This window comes from Micropterus dolomieu, linkage group LG19 (assembly GCF_021292245.1).
Source record: "Micropterus dolomieu isolate WLL.071019.BEF.003 ecotype Adirondacks linkage group LG19, ASM2129224v1, whole genome shotgun sequence".
Lineage (NCBI taxonomy): Eukaryota > Metazoa > Chordata > Actinopteri > Centrarchiformes > Centrarchidae > Micropterus > Micropterus dolomieu.
The window spans coordinates 19,621,207-19,638,192 of record NC_060168.1 but is presented as its reverse complement, the minus strand read 5'-3'; the positions used below and the strand labels follow the sequence as shown (position 1 = coordinate 19,638,192).

The following is a 16,986-nucleotide window of genomic DNA, read 5'->3' as shown; positions in this document are numbered from 1 at the left end:
CAGACTTGGACATAGATATGTTCACCGAAAACCTGGATTGTGACGTGGACTACATCATCAACAGTGACCTCATGGACGGAGATGGACTTGACTTTGACAACTTTGACCCCATACTGCCTGGAGGCCAAGGCTACGCTGGCCCAGCCACCACACAGGGCTCCGCTCACAGCTGGGTGCCCAGCTAATTTGTCATCTGACCACACAAAGTCAGCCAGGTACGCCGATCGCTCCCAGGTTCTTTCATCACACAAAGACACTCAAGCTGTTAGGGTGCAACTAACATCATTATTGAGTAATCTGTGTTTAAGTTTTTTCTATTTTATTCTATAAAAAAAAAAAAAAATGATAATAAATGCACATCACAAGCTTTTCAGATCCCAAGGTGCCACCTTCAAATGTATTGTATTCCAGCAAATCCTCACATTTGAGAAGCTGGGACGAGAAAATGTGTGGTATTTTGGCTTGTTAACAACTGAAGTGATTGAGGGCTGAAAGTCTACTAATGGATTAGTTGATTGACAGATTACAATTCAAATGTTAGGATTTGCTTCTTGTCTCTGCTGTATATCTTTGTAAATTGAATATATTTAGGTTTTGCTCAGACGAAACAAGCATTTTTCACTATTTTCTGACATTTTTTAGACCAAACAATTAATCGATTAGTCAAGCGATTGATACTGAAAAAAATCATTAGTTATAGCCTTAACGCGATTGTCAAAATTATTGCTGATTAATTTTCTGCTGATTGACTTAATAGAGTCAGTTCTACAAACCAGGCACAGCACTACACATGGCCTTCATTTACAGATGTTAATAAACAGAGTTGAGTTGATGAATGATTTCAAGTACATAATTTAGATAATCTGGATTTATGAGCCAATCAGCAACATTATGAATGACCTTTTTTATCATCATGTCTTGCAGGAACCGATCTCCAATCAAGATCACCTCATAAATTGACAAAACGACCGGTGCATTCCTCCTCCCTGCTGGCTGAAGATTTTTTTCAAACACAACGCTTCTCTTGGACTTTAAAGGCAAAACCAGACCTCACCCATGTCATGTGCCAAGACATGTGGAGGACAGGGAGGAGATCCAGGCTACTATGCACAATTTCTTTCTCACGACACTTGCAACGATTTGGCTGCTAGCATTTTTTGTTGTTGTTGTTGTTCTTTTAATCCGAACTGATGATTTTTAAAGACGTGTGACATAATGTTTTGAGTGGAAAGACAAATCATTAACTCCCCGTGTGCGAGGAGTATGTATTTTAGTGATGTTACACCAGAATAGCTTTAGGGTGGACCGGTACTTGATGGCTTTGGGATTGAAGACTCAGTGGGACTCAGTGCGTTGTTTTTTTGGGGAGAAATGGCCAGTTTTCCCATTGACACTTGCCTAGCACGAATAGCCAGACCAAATGCTGTTTGAAAGCCTGAATAATGTGCGCCAACTCTGCTGCACCTGGAAAAGAGTTTTATCGCAGGAGTCGGTGGAAGGATCATGCCTGTGTCGTGAACAGGTGGAAGATAAAGACTGGATGACTGGAGGTAAAAAATGTTAGATTCAACATTGGCTACACATCTCGCCCAATTGTGTACCTGGACTACGATCACATGTACGATTCAGATTTCTCACTTGGTGCACGATGGTGCATTTTTTGTTCTCTATTGAAATTTGGTGATTCAACAGTTAAGAGGGTTATGTACTTGCAGTTTGGCATTTTTGGTGTTACAGTAGATGTCAGAGGGTGTTTTTTTTTTTTGTTTTTTTTAAATCCCTGATGTGCAGTTAAACTAACAAAATGAAGAAATGTGATTTGTGAATTTATACACGGGGCATTCAAGAGTAAATTTATTTGCCAACAGGTGATTGGTTGGCCAAGTATTATATTGTCTCAGACAGCAGGTCTCCCCCACTGTCTAATGCTCTACCTGATTCTTTTTTTCCCCATCCAGCCTGTGCATTTTCAAAGCACTTAGGTTTCCTGCAACACAGGGACCCCAAACTATGAGAATACATCCACATTAGGTTATACCATTTCATTAAAAGAGAGTTTAAATCCTGTAAAAAAAAATTTTACTTAATGTACACGTTGCACATGTAGATGACGAGACGCTATGCAGATATATCAGGAAAAACTAAATGAAATCTTGAAGGAAATTAGAAAAATCACTTCTTGAAGGGTTTTGCTGTTTGACGTTTTCCTGATATTTTGTTGGGTTGGGTGGGTGCTTCATGAATATCCTCACACTTTAATTAATTCAGTTTAAGCAATTATTTCACTGTGTGAGAAGTACAAAAAAGAATATATTTGATTATAGTTTTAATATACAATTTAGAGGTAATAAATGTGATATTAATACATATGAATATATTACTAATGACAAGTGTTTTTTTTTGTTTGTTTTTTTTACATTGGAAGAAGCATTTTCAGATCATTTTTAACGGTAATTTTCTATACTTTTATTTTTGTAACAGATGAGCTGCATGTAGATTTTTTTACATAACCAAAGGAACACTAATATTTGCAATCGCATGGCATTTAGGGAGCGCTTGGGCCTGACACAGTATCTCGGTGTACATAAGCTTTTGCAAAAGATGCCTGTTAACATGAAATCTGACGCGTGAGGCAAAGTGCATCAATGCTTGACCATTTTAACTAAAATTCCCATTGATCTGCCTCATTACTGTCTGCATTAATTGTGAATCCAAGTAAAAAAGCAAACAAAAACAAATGTGCGCTGAGATGTGGCATGACAACCTTTTTTCGTCCCACTTTTCTAACATGCTGCCGAATTGTCATCTCATAAGGAGACTAATACAACCGTTACCTCTCAGGGCTGCTCGGGAGTAAAAACAACAGGAAAACGATTCTGCACGGACGTCGTCAGATCACGTGACAATAGCAAAAAAAAAAAACAATATTTATTTTACAGATTTCTCAGTTACTCCAGAGTGGAAACGCAACACGCCGCATCTTCTGATTTGTTTTCCTGGAGACTTTTTTGTCGAATTCATCCCAAATTTAACTTCCCTTCTTAGAGAAATGTCTCCAACTCTCCAGCCATGTATATCAGCACTAGCCTCTCCCTTGGGTTTGTTTGTTTTTTTGACTGCCAATATTTAAAACACTATATAGCATGACATTGCTCTGTAGCAAGATGGACTTTTTTGTCATCCCCCCCCACCCTCCCCCTAATAATTTGTGTTTTGTGTTTGTTTTTAATGACTTTATTCATAACCGTCAACGTATTTGTGATCAGGAATAACATCCCTGCAGTTTAAACTCTTAGTATTCATCATTTCACTGTAGCTATGTTAGCCTCCGAATTGTATAAAGCACTCTTTTTTCTTTCTCTTTTTAAATGGTGCTAGTTGTCATTTGTGAGGTATCCTGGAGTACGCCATGTTGCAGTGGGTGCATATCAGGGCCTTTTGAATTTTCTGTATACAGCACAAGGATCTTGATTTGGTGTTTATCAATGAACAGTCCTTCCCCCTCTTTGTTTTCATGTATATCTATAGATGACCTCCCCATACTGGTCATTTAAAAATAGCTCTGGAAACAGAAGACCAGCTCGTTCAAACTGCATGATTTTCTTATTATTTTAAATCATAACATTAGTTATTTTAGAAAGTTGTATATGCAACAAATCCCCCACGTTTTTCTGAACTAATGTCCAGGTGTTGGAAACAGTTGATAGGACGGACTGCAGCATGTAAAAGGAGGGGTGTTTGGTTTGTCAGAATATGCTGCACCAAGTTTTGATGTCTAGTTTACTGTTGCCTCCTAAAAAAAAAAAAGGGGCAGGTGTGGTGTTATTACTTCTGTTGTATCTCCCCTTTCTATGTAATCATAACTATCTTCATATTTTGTTCTTCAGTTTTCTTTAACTAGCAGTTAGTCCCTGTATGTTTTGTTTTGAAATTTAAAATTGCCCCATTTGATACAGCATTTTTAGTATTCAGAAAGGGTGGGTTTTTTTTATTTCCATAGGGGAGGGTGGGGTGGAAAGGTTATAAGTTGTGCATACAATTATGTTTATGATTTTTGATGTTGATAGTTTTTCTTTCGCCCCCCTTTCAGTTTTTTTTCTTTACACATTGTAAAGTCAGCCAGAAATGACAAACAGTTCTGAACAGCAGAAATAAATTCAATAAACTGTTTAACCCACTTTGTCTCACTCGTTGGTGCAAAGTTACTGACTTGAGACAGACAGAGTTTCTTTGAACAGACTGTGTTCACTACTTTAGGTCTGCCACCAGGGGCCACTGTTGTCCTTTTATACAGCTACTTGGAACCACAAATAACCAAACTACATATGGCAGCAGATATAAATGTACTGTACAATATAACAAAGAAATACAATAAAAGTGAAGTGATTTCCATTTGCTTTCAACTGCGTCTTCCTCAGCAGACAGAAAATATTCAGATTCAAACTGTCATAAAGGACTGAGATGTGGTTGAAAGCTCTAGAAAATGCCAGTAAAAGGACTTTTCAGATTTTTTTTGTCAAATTAAACTATAAAAGTTTCCTTTCCACTGCATGCTCCATCAGGACAGCATTTGCAAGTAATTATTCCTCATGTGTGTGGCTGTGAAGAGATCCTTCCCTGACAAATCCAGTCCTTGTTCCGCGTATACCCAAGTAGCGAAATCAAATATCACACTTCAGCAGATTTAGTGATATTAAGACAGTATCTTCTAAAGTTTAGTCTTTTTAATGCAAAACTTTGTTTCCTTGGACAGCTTGCAAAGAACAAGGACTGTTTTTTGTCCCCCATACCTTACATTGAAATTCACATTACGGAGGGATCTCTACAAAAATGTAAAACTAGCCTTGGAGGCAAAGTTGCAATTGTAGGCCATATAATTAACATTTTTAAAAATATAACACCCTGTGATAGATGAGCAAATCCAGTCAATTCCACAAGTGGGTTTTCATGTAGTCAAATATTTGAAAATGGCTGGACGGTTCAAAATAAGTCTAAAATGTGTTATCCTGACTTTCTGATTATAATATATAGTAAGGAAATGAACAAAAACATTGGTATGGCTCTTTAAGACATCCTGTAGATGAAAAACAGTAAACAGACATTATTTTCATAGAGCATCTTTATAGAAAACATTTCTTCACATTTTCAAAAAACTTTTTTTGTTTTTTTTCCCACTTGTTCTCTTTTTTTTTTTAAGGTTGTTTTTCTTTTAAATAACGGTCCATTTTTTTTATCTGCTCAAGTTGAACATTTTTTAACATCCATCTGTGTCAAAGGCTCTTGCTGAGTTGCTGGGGTTTGCAGAAGGTGTCTGATGCTGACCAACACCAAGAAAAAACAGTTCCCACATACTTGTTTCCCAGCTGCATCCAAAGCCCACATTCAGCCTCCCGTCGTCATATCCCTCCACTTCAGCAGCACTCCAGTTTTCCGCCTGAAGGCACCCGTGTTAACAGCGCTTTTGCGATATGCACTTGTTTCTTTTCTACATCCTGCGGTTACTAATGCCTAACTCAACTCTAAACAGTCTGTCACACCTCTACATCTACCCAGGCTGCAGCACAACAAGCAGGTCCTACACCCAGAAACTAAACAAAAAGTACTCTAGACTTTACAGAAACTGTAAAAATAAAAAGACAGCGTTTTAACAACTAGTTTGCACATTGTTCTCCTTTGCAAATTGTACCATGGATTTTGACTCGATAATCAGCTTTGATACAGGTCACAAAAAAAGGCTTTAACAGAAAGGTTTGAGCATAAATCTGAACTCAATCTAAACTCATGACCAGTGCAGATCTACTTCTGGGCATTCATCTATGCAATTCATCACATAGTTTTTAATGACCTCTGGTCTGAAATTCAGAATCTGGTTTCTGAAACACATCAGTATAAACCAACAAAATATTCACTGTAGGAAACAGCTCACTGACCTCTAGTTTAGTTATTAATGTTCTTATCTGGTGTAAATAGCATGTTTTGCAAACATCCTTGCCTTCAAAATCCTTCCAAGGATTCACTGAAACATCTTGGGAGTTACACCATTCAGAAATCTGTTTGAGAACAAAAGCAAAGTCTGAGGACAAACAGTCTAAAAATCTTCGTTACACGTCGTACAGTGGAGAAGAAAGGCGTCAGACCCACACACAGTGCGTCTCAATGTCTACTAATGAGCTACCTTGCATTATAAATATATAAAGTTTAAAAAAGTGCTTATTAAAAGAAACTATAGTGATGTGATAATTTCCAGCAGTGTCACTGTTGTTTTTGTTCTTGACCAGCATTAACATGAAATGTTAGGGAGAGCTAAACTGTCGTCCTTCACGGTCCACTTAATGTCCTCCTCCAACACTGACAAAGATTGTCCAAAAAAAACAAAAGGCCCTGGTCTCCCATTAACACAATCATTCAACTTGTACAAAAAGATTTGTGTGTGTGTGTGTGTGTGTGTGTGGGGGGGGGGGGGGGGGGGGGGGGGGGGGGCATAGTTAATCCAAAAAGGAGACTGATCAAAATAAAAAGGATTGGCCACTGAAACACACCGCTACAACTAAGCAGTTTCTCACAGACAAGAGCTAGAACACAAAACAAACAGGTAAAAATTAAAACAACTCTTGTAAATTGCACATAACCTTTGAGAGCCGAGATGTTTGATAAGATGACGACAAGAGAATCTGCAGAAGGGGCGAGGAGTGGATGTGGCACACAATGGTATAAATACATTAACTCTGGGAAAAAGAATAGCACATTCATGAGGCACAGCTACACAACGACAGAGCTCTGTGTCCTTAAAAGTGCCGCTCTCGTCCCACTTTGCGGCCTGCTGTTGAGATTTCTTTATCCTCGTGTCTCTGGGTCTCTCTGTACCGGCGGAAAGTTTTAGCTTTGTGTCTCTCCGAGCACTTAGGCAATCATGTACTGAGTGATGGCTCTCAGAGCGTATAACAGCTCAGCCTGCAGCCGGGCCTCCATGATTAGTAAATTCACGTGTATCTAAAGGAGACAAAATAAAAATGATGTACTAAAAGAGGGTTGATGGTTAAACAATGGAAAAGTAAGAGTGACGGGCTTCTTTCTTACCCGTTCAGAAGTTTTAAGTGGAGCCCAACTCAGAGGACACACTGGAGTTTTGGTGGCATCAGGAAAACAGGCCACAGCCTTGATGTACAACTTCAAATCCCGCTCCAGCAGCTGGTTCACTTCTCCGTAATCATAATCGTCATACCTGTAACCACAAGCAAACATGTATTGATCTACTAAAAACTAAGAAACATAGTGCTCGAGTAAAAAGGGATGTTTTTATGGTTCATGCACATGCTTAAAATGGAGTGGCATCTCACCGTATTCCTAACACACAGTGGATGTAGTTCCATATCGCCCTTCTCAGGTCGGGGCTGTGCAACGAGGGGAGGGTGGTCACACTCCTGAATCGGTCGTCCAAGAGGTGCCCGATGTCCGAATACAATCTGTTGACTAAGGAGAAGCCATGGTCCTCCCATGAGTAGTCCTGCGGGGAACACACATCTTCCAAGTCAGAGGTGCGAGGCTCTGATGTGCAGTTCACATTAGTGACAAAAATTAACTCCTCAAATATTAAAAGAACAGCACTGGCTCCCAACCCTCCCCATGTGTCTACCATTTGTGACCAGTTCAACCAAAGAACTTTATTCATCTTCTGTGTTTTATTTGGATTATAGAAGTAAAATCACTTTAATGGCTATAAACTACTGACCACCAGAAGAGAGCATGACATGTTTTTTCCTTAAAACAAACACCTAAGATTTTTAAATATAACCCTGTTCTCACCATAATTTGTCATTTTCTCTTGAGGAACTCATTTGGGTTTGTGAGCCAAACTAATATGTTAAAATGTCAAAAACACTATTGATTAATCTGCTCTGCCTGACTGCAGACACCAAATTTAGATCTTAATTTGACTGCTGAAGACCTGAAAGTGCATTCAATCTGCTTCTGACTGTGATGTAGTTCGGAAGTGGGCCATTCAAACATTGTGTGATAAAGGGTTAAATAATACAAGTGTACTGACAGCACCATCTGCCTACTGAAATTCACAAACGTAACGTCCTCACCTGAACTCTAAATACTTGAAAGTGGTCCTCCTCCCTACGAGCAAACTCCTGATAGCAAAAGTCAGGGTCTGTGATAAAACGCGTCGGGTCTGCAAAGCAAATCGTCTCCTCCTCTTCTTCCAAATCTAAAAAAGGGCACGATGAAAGCAAATGAGATGGAGAGACAGTGCGTCAATAAGTGTGACTGATTGCACAAGTTTCACAGCATGTGACCCAAATGCACCCAGATAACTATCTGAGCAGCATTTGTGTGTTTCTACACATCATCTGCCAAGTAGGTTACCTGTCTGCTGGAGCGTGTGGGTCTGCAGCAGCAGACGCTCCTCTCTCTTCTCACGCTCCTCCTGGGACTTCTGAATCCTCTCCTTTAGACACACCATGTCACAACTGGAGTCCAGAGACTGTTGACGGAAACAACAGGAGAAATATTGATGAAGTATCTTACAGGAACAGACACAGCCTACTGCTACTGTGACAAGAAATAATCTGATCGGATCATCAGAAACTGAATGCATCTTCCACTTTTACCTCATGTTTACACAAATAGCTCAGTGATGCTAACTGAACCATTTATTTAACACTATGGTTTATATCTTTCATGATAGAGATTGGGTATAATGTATCTAGGGTGCAAAATTAGCACCAGCCACCTGCTGGTAAAATATGCAAATGGATGTTAGATTTACTTCTCTCACCAGCCAGAAAACAATGGTAATCTATTGAGTGGCTGGTACACTTTGAGCATTCACTAGCCATTGGCTGGTGGACAAAAACTCGGTGTCTAACACGTGTCATCTATCCAGGCTAAAATTATTCTTAATGCTTAAATCCGTTCACAAGAAATCCTACAAAGTATTCTAGAGATTAGTCGATTAACTGACATTTGACATTTTTAAAAACTTTCTGGTTCCAGCTTCTCAAATTTAAGAGTTTGCTGTTGTATCTCGTATGTCAAGTATGTTTGAGTTTTTGACTGTTGGTCAGACAAAACATGCAGTGTGAAGACTGCACTTTGGATTATTTCTCACAATTCTCTTTTTATAGACTAAAAGATTAATTGTAAAAAATAATTAGACAAATTAAGCTATAATGAACTGAATTGTTGGTTGCAGCTCTGTAATTATAAAAGTTTATCTTAAATGAAGAAAAAGAAATCACGATGATTTCTACTTCAACAGTTTCTTAGCATTACAAATGTCTCAAAGGCAAGACAAGAGGACTGTGTTTCGCTCTGCAATTCTGTTGACTTTAATTTGAACAAATTACAAATGTGATTTGTTACCCGTCGTCTTGTTATGTGTTCTGAGGGAGTGGCGAGTGTCTGAGGCACTTTGGTGTTTCCGTTGGCAGCATCAAAGGGGCAGAAGGTCGGCGGGGTACCGTTAGGAGATTTGGAAAGAGGGACTAAGTCTGAGTCTGTGTCGCATCCAAACACAAAGCTGCAGAGGGAGTGGCAGTGGGCCAGGATCACCACCGCCTGCACCAGCTCAGCCAGAGACCAGCACTGCTCGCCCGACTTCAGCAGCGTCTGGAGACAAGAGACACGAGCTCTGGGTCAGACGGGTCAAATGAACTATACATTATTTTAAGGCTCTCTTTATGCTTGTTTATCTGCATCCTAAGAGCTCTAAAGATATAAATAATTCAATATTTCTGCAAGTGAAAATACATCATCATTTAATACTTTCTTGTAGTTTGTGTACATTGTTACGTGTGGTTTATTTTCCTTTGCTGTACCTGGATATGTGAGCAGGCAGTAATCCAGGGTTGGTGGGCCAGCACCTTGTTGATATGGTCAAGGAGACGAAGGCGAGGGGGTGCCGCCTCCAAACCCTGCAACCACAGAGGGTCCCCGCCCACCCTCAGAAACTGGGCTGAGTGCAAGTACACCAGGTAGTTGCAATGATGTCGTGCTGCAGCCTGGAAGTCACAGAAAGAGAAGTTGAGCAGACAGATTTGGGGAAATGACAGATTCAAACATTAGAGCTTGTTATTCTTTCATTTTGAACAACATTAAGATGATCCCTGCAGAGTACAGGACACCGTCCCAATGTGTTGTTTAGCTACATGAACAGTAGGACGAACACTAGTAAGATCCTGGGTATGTACAAACACAGACAGCTTGGTCACTGACCATGATTGCTATGTAATGGCGGTATGGCAGCGGCAGGGGGCCGTCCATGTGCAGGATGTAGTGCTGTGTGCGCAGGAAGCTCTCCAAGTACTGAGGGTGCGAGGCCATCTGCTGGGACATGGGGTCCACACTCTCCCTGCTGACCAGAGCCTTCATGAACAGCAGCGACACGCGCTCGTTCTCACCGTTCACCATCGCCTACAGAAACCAGGACAGAGAGGAGGGAGAAGGTTGGTTTCTGACACAAGAAGCAAAAACAGTGAGGTGTTTGTTATTGCAGAGCAAGCTGCAGATATTTTTTCAGTGTGTTCATGTGTATGACGGTGAGGCAGCAGCCACTAGAGCTAAAAGCGCTGAGCTGAAAAGACTAACGATTTGTCAAGCAACAGAAATTTAACTGGCATAAATGTAAATAATCTATTAACAGTTGCAGTAATTTTTCAAGCAAAAATCACCAACATATGCCAGATCTAGCAGCTCGAATGTGATCTTTTGCCGTTTTTCTCTGTATGATATTACTGTAAATTAAATATCTTTAAAATGTTGGTTGGACAGAACAAGCAGCTTGAAGACGTCACACCAATGTCTGTAGGACTGTTCGAGAAAGTAATACGCAGATGAATTGATAAAGAAAATAGTTGCAGCACTAGCAGCCATTGATTGACCTTGTCAAAATGCCCATTGATTAATGATTCAGGGCTGACGATCCTTTGGGGGAATTATTAGGACTCATTTCGTAGCCAGAAGAGGCTGGCTGACGATAAGGTTGGACTTCAGTGTCCACATCATGTGATGATAGGCTCAGGCTGTGCTTTGGACTGGAGTCATGTTCCACACATTAAATCAACTGAAGAATGGCAGACTTGAAAGAACAGCAGCCGTGATGCTGTGATACCGGCGCCACTGGCAAGTGAATGCATTCCCTGCATTATTCTTTCCACAAATAAAACAAGCAAACGTCGTCGCTCAGCTGGGAGCTCGACAGGCACATAGACACCAGCTCGTGTTGGCTGAAGCAGAGCCAGATGCTTCATACAATTCCACTACATTATTATAAATATAGATGAAGCACTGTGGATTAACAGGTATCCACGTTTGTGAATTTAAAGTGGATGCAGTGAACAAAAACAATTAAACAGCCTGATACAAGGCAGACACTAAAAAAAAACTGAAACACTGAAAAGGGGATTTATAGCAACCTCAAATGAAGGAACTAATGCGAAAGATCGACTCAGGAGGCCTTGAAGAGGGAAGATCCGCAGCAGCAAAGAAGTGGATGAGACCTAACACACAAACATTGGAGGGACTGGGCTGAGGAGCCCGAGGCCAAGAGAAACAGACCCATGTGGAGAAGGAAGCTGGCCTGCCCTCATTGGCACGGCCATTTATTACCTCGCTCACCACCATACAATGGCCTCTAGGAAAGGGTGTTTGGGAGCTCAGCTTCGGGTGAGGACTTGGTAAAGCTTTCTGTGAAACCTGAGCGCACAACGCTGATCAAAGCCAAATGGTTCAGTGCAGTTTGAACTGTACGCCTGTTGGCAAAGACTTCTGCTTTTAACAGGACAAACTGCTGTCTAAGATTATTACTGTCCTGTCAAATCACAGACGCCTCAATGTGTGTCTCAGATAGTCAGATCGAAGGGCGAGTAGTGGCCTTGTCACTTAATTTTAGCCCTGTACAGCTCTTCGGCATTCAGCACCATGTTTCTCTGGCTGGTAGCTCCATGTGGTATTTCACTTCTCCCTGTAGTGGATCAGGGTTTCCTTCTGATCCTGCAAGAAGCGCCACCTCTTGACCTATATAGAGTCCACGCTCAGGTCTTAAAGGATGTTAACATACTACGCATTAAACAAATCATTCTCAATCTGATGTTAATATTTCGCTAATATAACTGTTTTTGCCTCGTTGCTGCAGTACCTGACAATCAAAAACAGGAGCACATTAAAACAAGTATCTCTCTGCAAACACAACAGGCTACTGATTAATATGCTGAGCTGCAGAATCTAGGTTACTGCACTTGGTCAGTGAAAGGAATAAGCATTTCAGAAGCCTACGCCATAAAGAAAACATACTTTTGAGTGCGACTTGTCAAGGACTTATCATGTAGGGAGACCACATAGCATCGTTTTTTCCGGTCTGTCACTGAAGAATGAGCTAGGATTGCAACATTAACCGATTACACTGCCATTAGATTATGAATGATCCACATGAAACTGTTTGAAAACTGCTCTTTGGTTTGTAATACAAAGACTTGATGAAACAGGCATCAATATTTGAAAGTAAAAAAAATAAATAAAAAAAAAATCTGATAAGATATACTGAGTGGGCATTCACTTTTTTGACATAAGCACTTGATATAGATCCTTAAATATGGTTATTGAAGAATTTTACAGTTAAAAAAATTATATTTAAGGCAAGATTGTTTGGCATGGTAATAAAGCAACTTCGTGTTACTTATCAGCCAACATACCGTATGTGGCAATAATATATCAGTTGGCCCCTGTTTTATACAGTCTATGGCCGGCCCATGTATCTGGCTGGCTGGCTGGCAGTATTAACATGCTTTTTTTGTATGTAATTCAAAATGTAATGAATGAATGATAAACTTAATTGGCTTTAAGATTTCAGACTCTTTCCAAAATTTCAACAACAAATGGAAAACATTTGAGACTGAAATAGTTTATTATAAAAAGCTACTAGCTAAAGACTACTTCTGTCATTTATTTCGTCTTTAGACACTGTCAAATCTACAGCCATGACAAGAACAGTAAAATCAGTGGCAACACTTACTCTGAGGAGATTTGGCATCATAAGTGTCACAGAAAGAGGACATTGGTGTTTTTTGTAATCTCATAAACATGTCTGGACAAATACAACAGAAAAAGTCAAATTGAAACAGGAACTACAGTTGACGTGAGCAGCCGCACAGCAGGAAATGACACATCCTACAGTTTTAACGGAGACTGCTGACGCCGTAACACAAAAGTAAAACTCGGCTAAATCTACAGTTCAAGACAATATACTTGAACATACTATAATAAACATACTATATATATATAGTATGTTTATTATGATGTTTAATGTACATTTCAGAAAATTCCATCTTAAATTACAAGAGGGATGTCTTTTGTCCAGGTTCCCAGACTGAGCAAGTACAGCAATTTATGTGTCACATCCCACATAAGTGATACTTGTGATTAATAGGGGGGAGAAGGTTTAGACAGGCATCTTTTGTCAAAGCTGTGTCCAGACACCCATCAACTCCGCTTCATGGTATTGCCTGAAAACAAGCCTTTAAGGCGATACGCTCCTTATTGTTCACCCACATAAAAAAAAAAAAGACAATCGCGTGTGGGTGGATATATAAAGCAGAAGGAACAAATCATCATTTAGTCCACTGTGTACAGTATAACAAAACATTTTTTTGGTTTCAGATAGCTGCTTTTCTTCCTAGTCAAAAACAAGCTTGAGGGTGACAAAAGCGAGACACCAATATTGATATTTGAGTGCTGCTGTATTCAAATCACAAGATGAATTCAAACGTGTGGCCTGGCTGCAAATGACAGAGAAATAAACAACACATAGAAAGAAGGCCTGTTGTGGGCAAAAAAATTCAAAAGGTGCAGATCATTTGACATTCAAAAGAAAATACTCAAAACTTCCCTTCACAACACAGGAGAGGTCATTTGTTTATTGATCAGCAAGGAGCAAGAGGCAGGGATGAAATGAAAAACAGGGGTGACGTCACTGAGGGGAGGAAAGGTAAATGGAGACAAAGACAGGCTTTGATAGCAGGCTGACAAACAAAACAGCAGCGCTGTACAGGCAGGAATATGAAGGAGGGCTAAGATGAAACACACAGAAGTGAAGAAATAGTGCCAGCAGTCTTCCAAGGGTAAATGTGTCAGCTTGAGACGTGCATGGGCGCATGTAGTACGTAGTGTGTCTGTATGCATGCATGTGGTGGGCTGCAGTAGGGGGGCTTGACAGATACAGGAGAAGGACATTCAATCTGCATTCCGACTGAGCCTGGAAGGGGTCTGTCCTGATCATGTGCCTATGTCCCAACGGCTTTGATTACCCCCCTCGACATCACCGGAAATACAAGCAGCCGGGGCCGATTTTTGGCTCTGCAACCTGAACTCAGGGAGTAGCGCAAAACATTCCAGCTGCAGCCCAAAGATGTTTGGAGAGGGGAGGGAGAAGGAGCTGCTGGGTAGGACAGCACATACAACACAACTAAGACAAACAAAACACTGCTGCAGGATGAAAAAAAAGAAAGAAGACATAGCAGAGCCAACATACAGCAGATGAGTGACTGGAGCTGTCAGAAAACATGGCAGGCAGGTAAAGCAATAGTAGACGCATTTACAAAAGACTCAATAACAGGGTTACTCATTACTTGTCCCATCCACCAACAAGCCAGGGTCGTGTGGATTCTCATATCAAAGTCAGGTGTTTAAATTTGGTGGTGCTTAAATGCATGCCAAATGTTTATACGAACAGATTTGGGGTGTAAGTGCTTTATGCAGTTGCAAACTCACAGGGTTATTTTTCTTTGCAGCAGCACTGGTCTCAATACAAACACTGATTGTTTGTCCACAGTTACAGACAACGTAGTCAAATGGCATGTAAAGAAAACTGCCAGCTGAATGACACTAAAGATAAACAGCAAACTCGTGATAAGCAACTCAAATAGGAGTTGAAACCAGAGTAGAGTTTTTTTGAATCCCTAGCTGCTCACATTCCTCCCTGTTTTGTTCCATTTCTGGACGCTAAACTGCAGCAAACATGTCTTTTTTGGACCGCACTTGAGACAGCGCCCCCTTTCTGTTACAAAACGGAAAAACAGCGACGGAGGAGAAAAACAACTTTGATTGGCAGTCCACTTCAGCCACCGAAAAACAGCACAATAAAAGTCTCAAACATTTAGAGGAACGACAAGCAACCAAAAACGGAGCAGCTCCCGCTGGATTAAAGGCATTTACTATTTATTCCTTTCAATCCGTCCTTTATATCATATTTATGATCAATAAATGGCACTGCATTACTTCACAGCCACTGACAGACACTTTTCTCCCAAATCCTCAGATGATGTCATCGTCACTTACAGCTTTCTTCTTAATGCAACGCTCACAACCGTTAAACGTTGGTTAATGTTAGTATCTCACTAAATATGTATGAAAGCTAAATATAACCAAAAATATATATATATATATAAAGAAAGTACATAAAACATCCCTGGTGAACCAACAAAGGCAAGGCGTTACATTGTTTAGCATACACACAGAATTGACAGCAGAAGGCCAATTTTGGTTGAAACTGTTCATATTTAATATAACGTTACATTCACTAACGTTAGCTTCTTTTTTTAAACGACGAAATGTTGCGTGCTTTGTGTGACACTTAAACGACTGGAGATAGAAACTACCAAATGTTTCTTGATAGTCAAGAGATGGGACAGTTCTTAGCCCTGAATTAAATCACGAAATCGTATTTTATCGACATTTTCTGTTGTGATTTAACCAACTGTTAAGATTGCATGTTAGCTCGCTAAACCGTTAGTTAGCAGAGATAGCTAGCTAGCTGGGTCATAAGTTTGGTACGGCTATTTTCGCTCGCTAGCTAAGTGGTTATAACGTTACTGCCTGCTGTTAAAAAGTTTACATATTGAAAGAACTGTTAAGTGTGACATTTAATCTTACAGGTTGACTGTTAGCTGCCAAAACAGGTCATTTAAAGCTAAAAAAAGCCAGAGCATGAGTTGGTTAAGAGACTGGCTTTTTCTATATGAAATAATTCCTTCGACAAATGAATGAACTCGCTGCCAAGTTAGCCGCTAGCTTTAAATGTGTTACAACTAACTTAGCCTAACTATTTTCAACTATTCGTCTATTGTCCGCTTTAACCTACCTGTTTGTGGGCTCGCTGGCACTGGGTTCTTAGGGGGTACTCCATTTTATTCGTACAGATGATCATTTTCCAAAAAAGGTATGCTACTGCATGGATGCGGCTCTGTCTTTTCTTGGTGCTTTCCAAGGCAGCTAACAAAGGCAAGGAGCCTGTCGCTGGCAGCAGTCAGCCCGTCGGTCTGTAGCTCAACACTGGACTGAGAGAAAACCTTCCCAGAGCCGAGCTGACAGCTCCAGTAACAGTGTGTCCAATGAAAGCACAGGGGGCGGAGCCGGCTGGCGGAAGGTTATATCCAAATGCTAATGAACATCTGCAAACAACAGCGCTGCGAGGCAAGAACAGGCCAAGGCAGACAGGGTCGGACAACCAACTTCTTTCCCATTCCTGGGGCGGGACGAAGCAGCGTTTTGTTCATGTGTACGCCCTGCTTTATGCTAGCTGCGCTGTTTTAGCTACGGGGTACACACTTGAGTTAGGAAAGTGTTGGTTGAGTCAAACCCAGAAACCCCTAAAACCTGCAGCCTGTATTACAAAAAAGTCAATTTCCAGGTATTGCATTGTAAAGTAATCCAGATAATTGTGTAATCCTATTTGTTAAGTCAGAACCAGGTTTGTGACAAAAAAAAAGAACAACTTTATTTAAGGTCTACATACAAATAAAACTTGTGGAAAACCTTCCAAGAAGAATGGAGGATGTTGAAGCAGCTTAATTTTGGAGTGAGATAATGATGTTTTTAGGTGTCAACATACTTTTGGCCATATTGTGTCCCATTAAAAACCCTGTTAGAAAACATCACACATCCTATTGAAGCCAAAGCAGTAGCGCAACTGAAGTGTGGATGTATTGA

The 16,986-nt window shown here is 40.4% G+C and overlaps 2 protein-coding genes across 2 annotated transcripts in view; one reads left to right on the top strand and one right to left on the bottom strand.

Annotated features, from left to right (window-relative positions):
* Positions 1 to 4,177, top strand: part of foxo4 (forkhead box O4) — a 9,523-nt gene extending 5,346 nt beyond the window's left edge. Inside the window, exons 4-5 of the mRNA XM_046029812.1 lie at positions 12 to 215; positions 925 to 4,177. Coding sequence (XP_045885768.1) covers positions 12 to 185 — 174 coding nt within the window. The 3' untranslated portion in view covers positions 186 to 215; positions 925 to 4,177. The remainder of the gene's footprint in view (positions 1 to 11; positions 216 to 924) is intronic.
* A 2,294-nt stretch (positions 4,178 to 6,471) lies between these two features.
* On the bottom strand, positions 6,472 to 16,479 carry sesn4 (sestrin 4). The gene is made up of 9 exons (XM_046029814.1): positions 16,139 to 16,479; positions 10,222 to 10,419; positions 9,825 to 10,007; positions 9,370 to 9,615; positions 8,371 to 8,488; positions 8,088 to 8,212; positions 7,338 to 7,504; positions 7,078 to 7,222; positions 6,472 to 6,990 (listed from the first exon to the last, which is right to left on the bottom strand). Exons 1-9 carry the CDS (start codon positions 16,202 to 16,204, stop codon positions 6,901 to 6,903), a joined length of 1,338 nt encoding a protein of 445 aa, XP_045885770.1. The 5' UTR covers positions 16,205 to 16,479; the 3' UTR covers positions 6,472 to 6,900.
* Between the last annotated feature and the right edge of the window lie 507 nt (positions 16,480 to 16,986).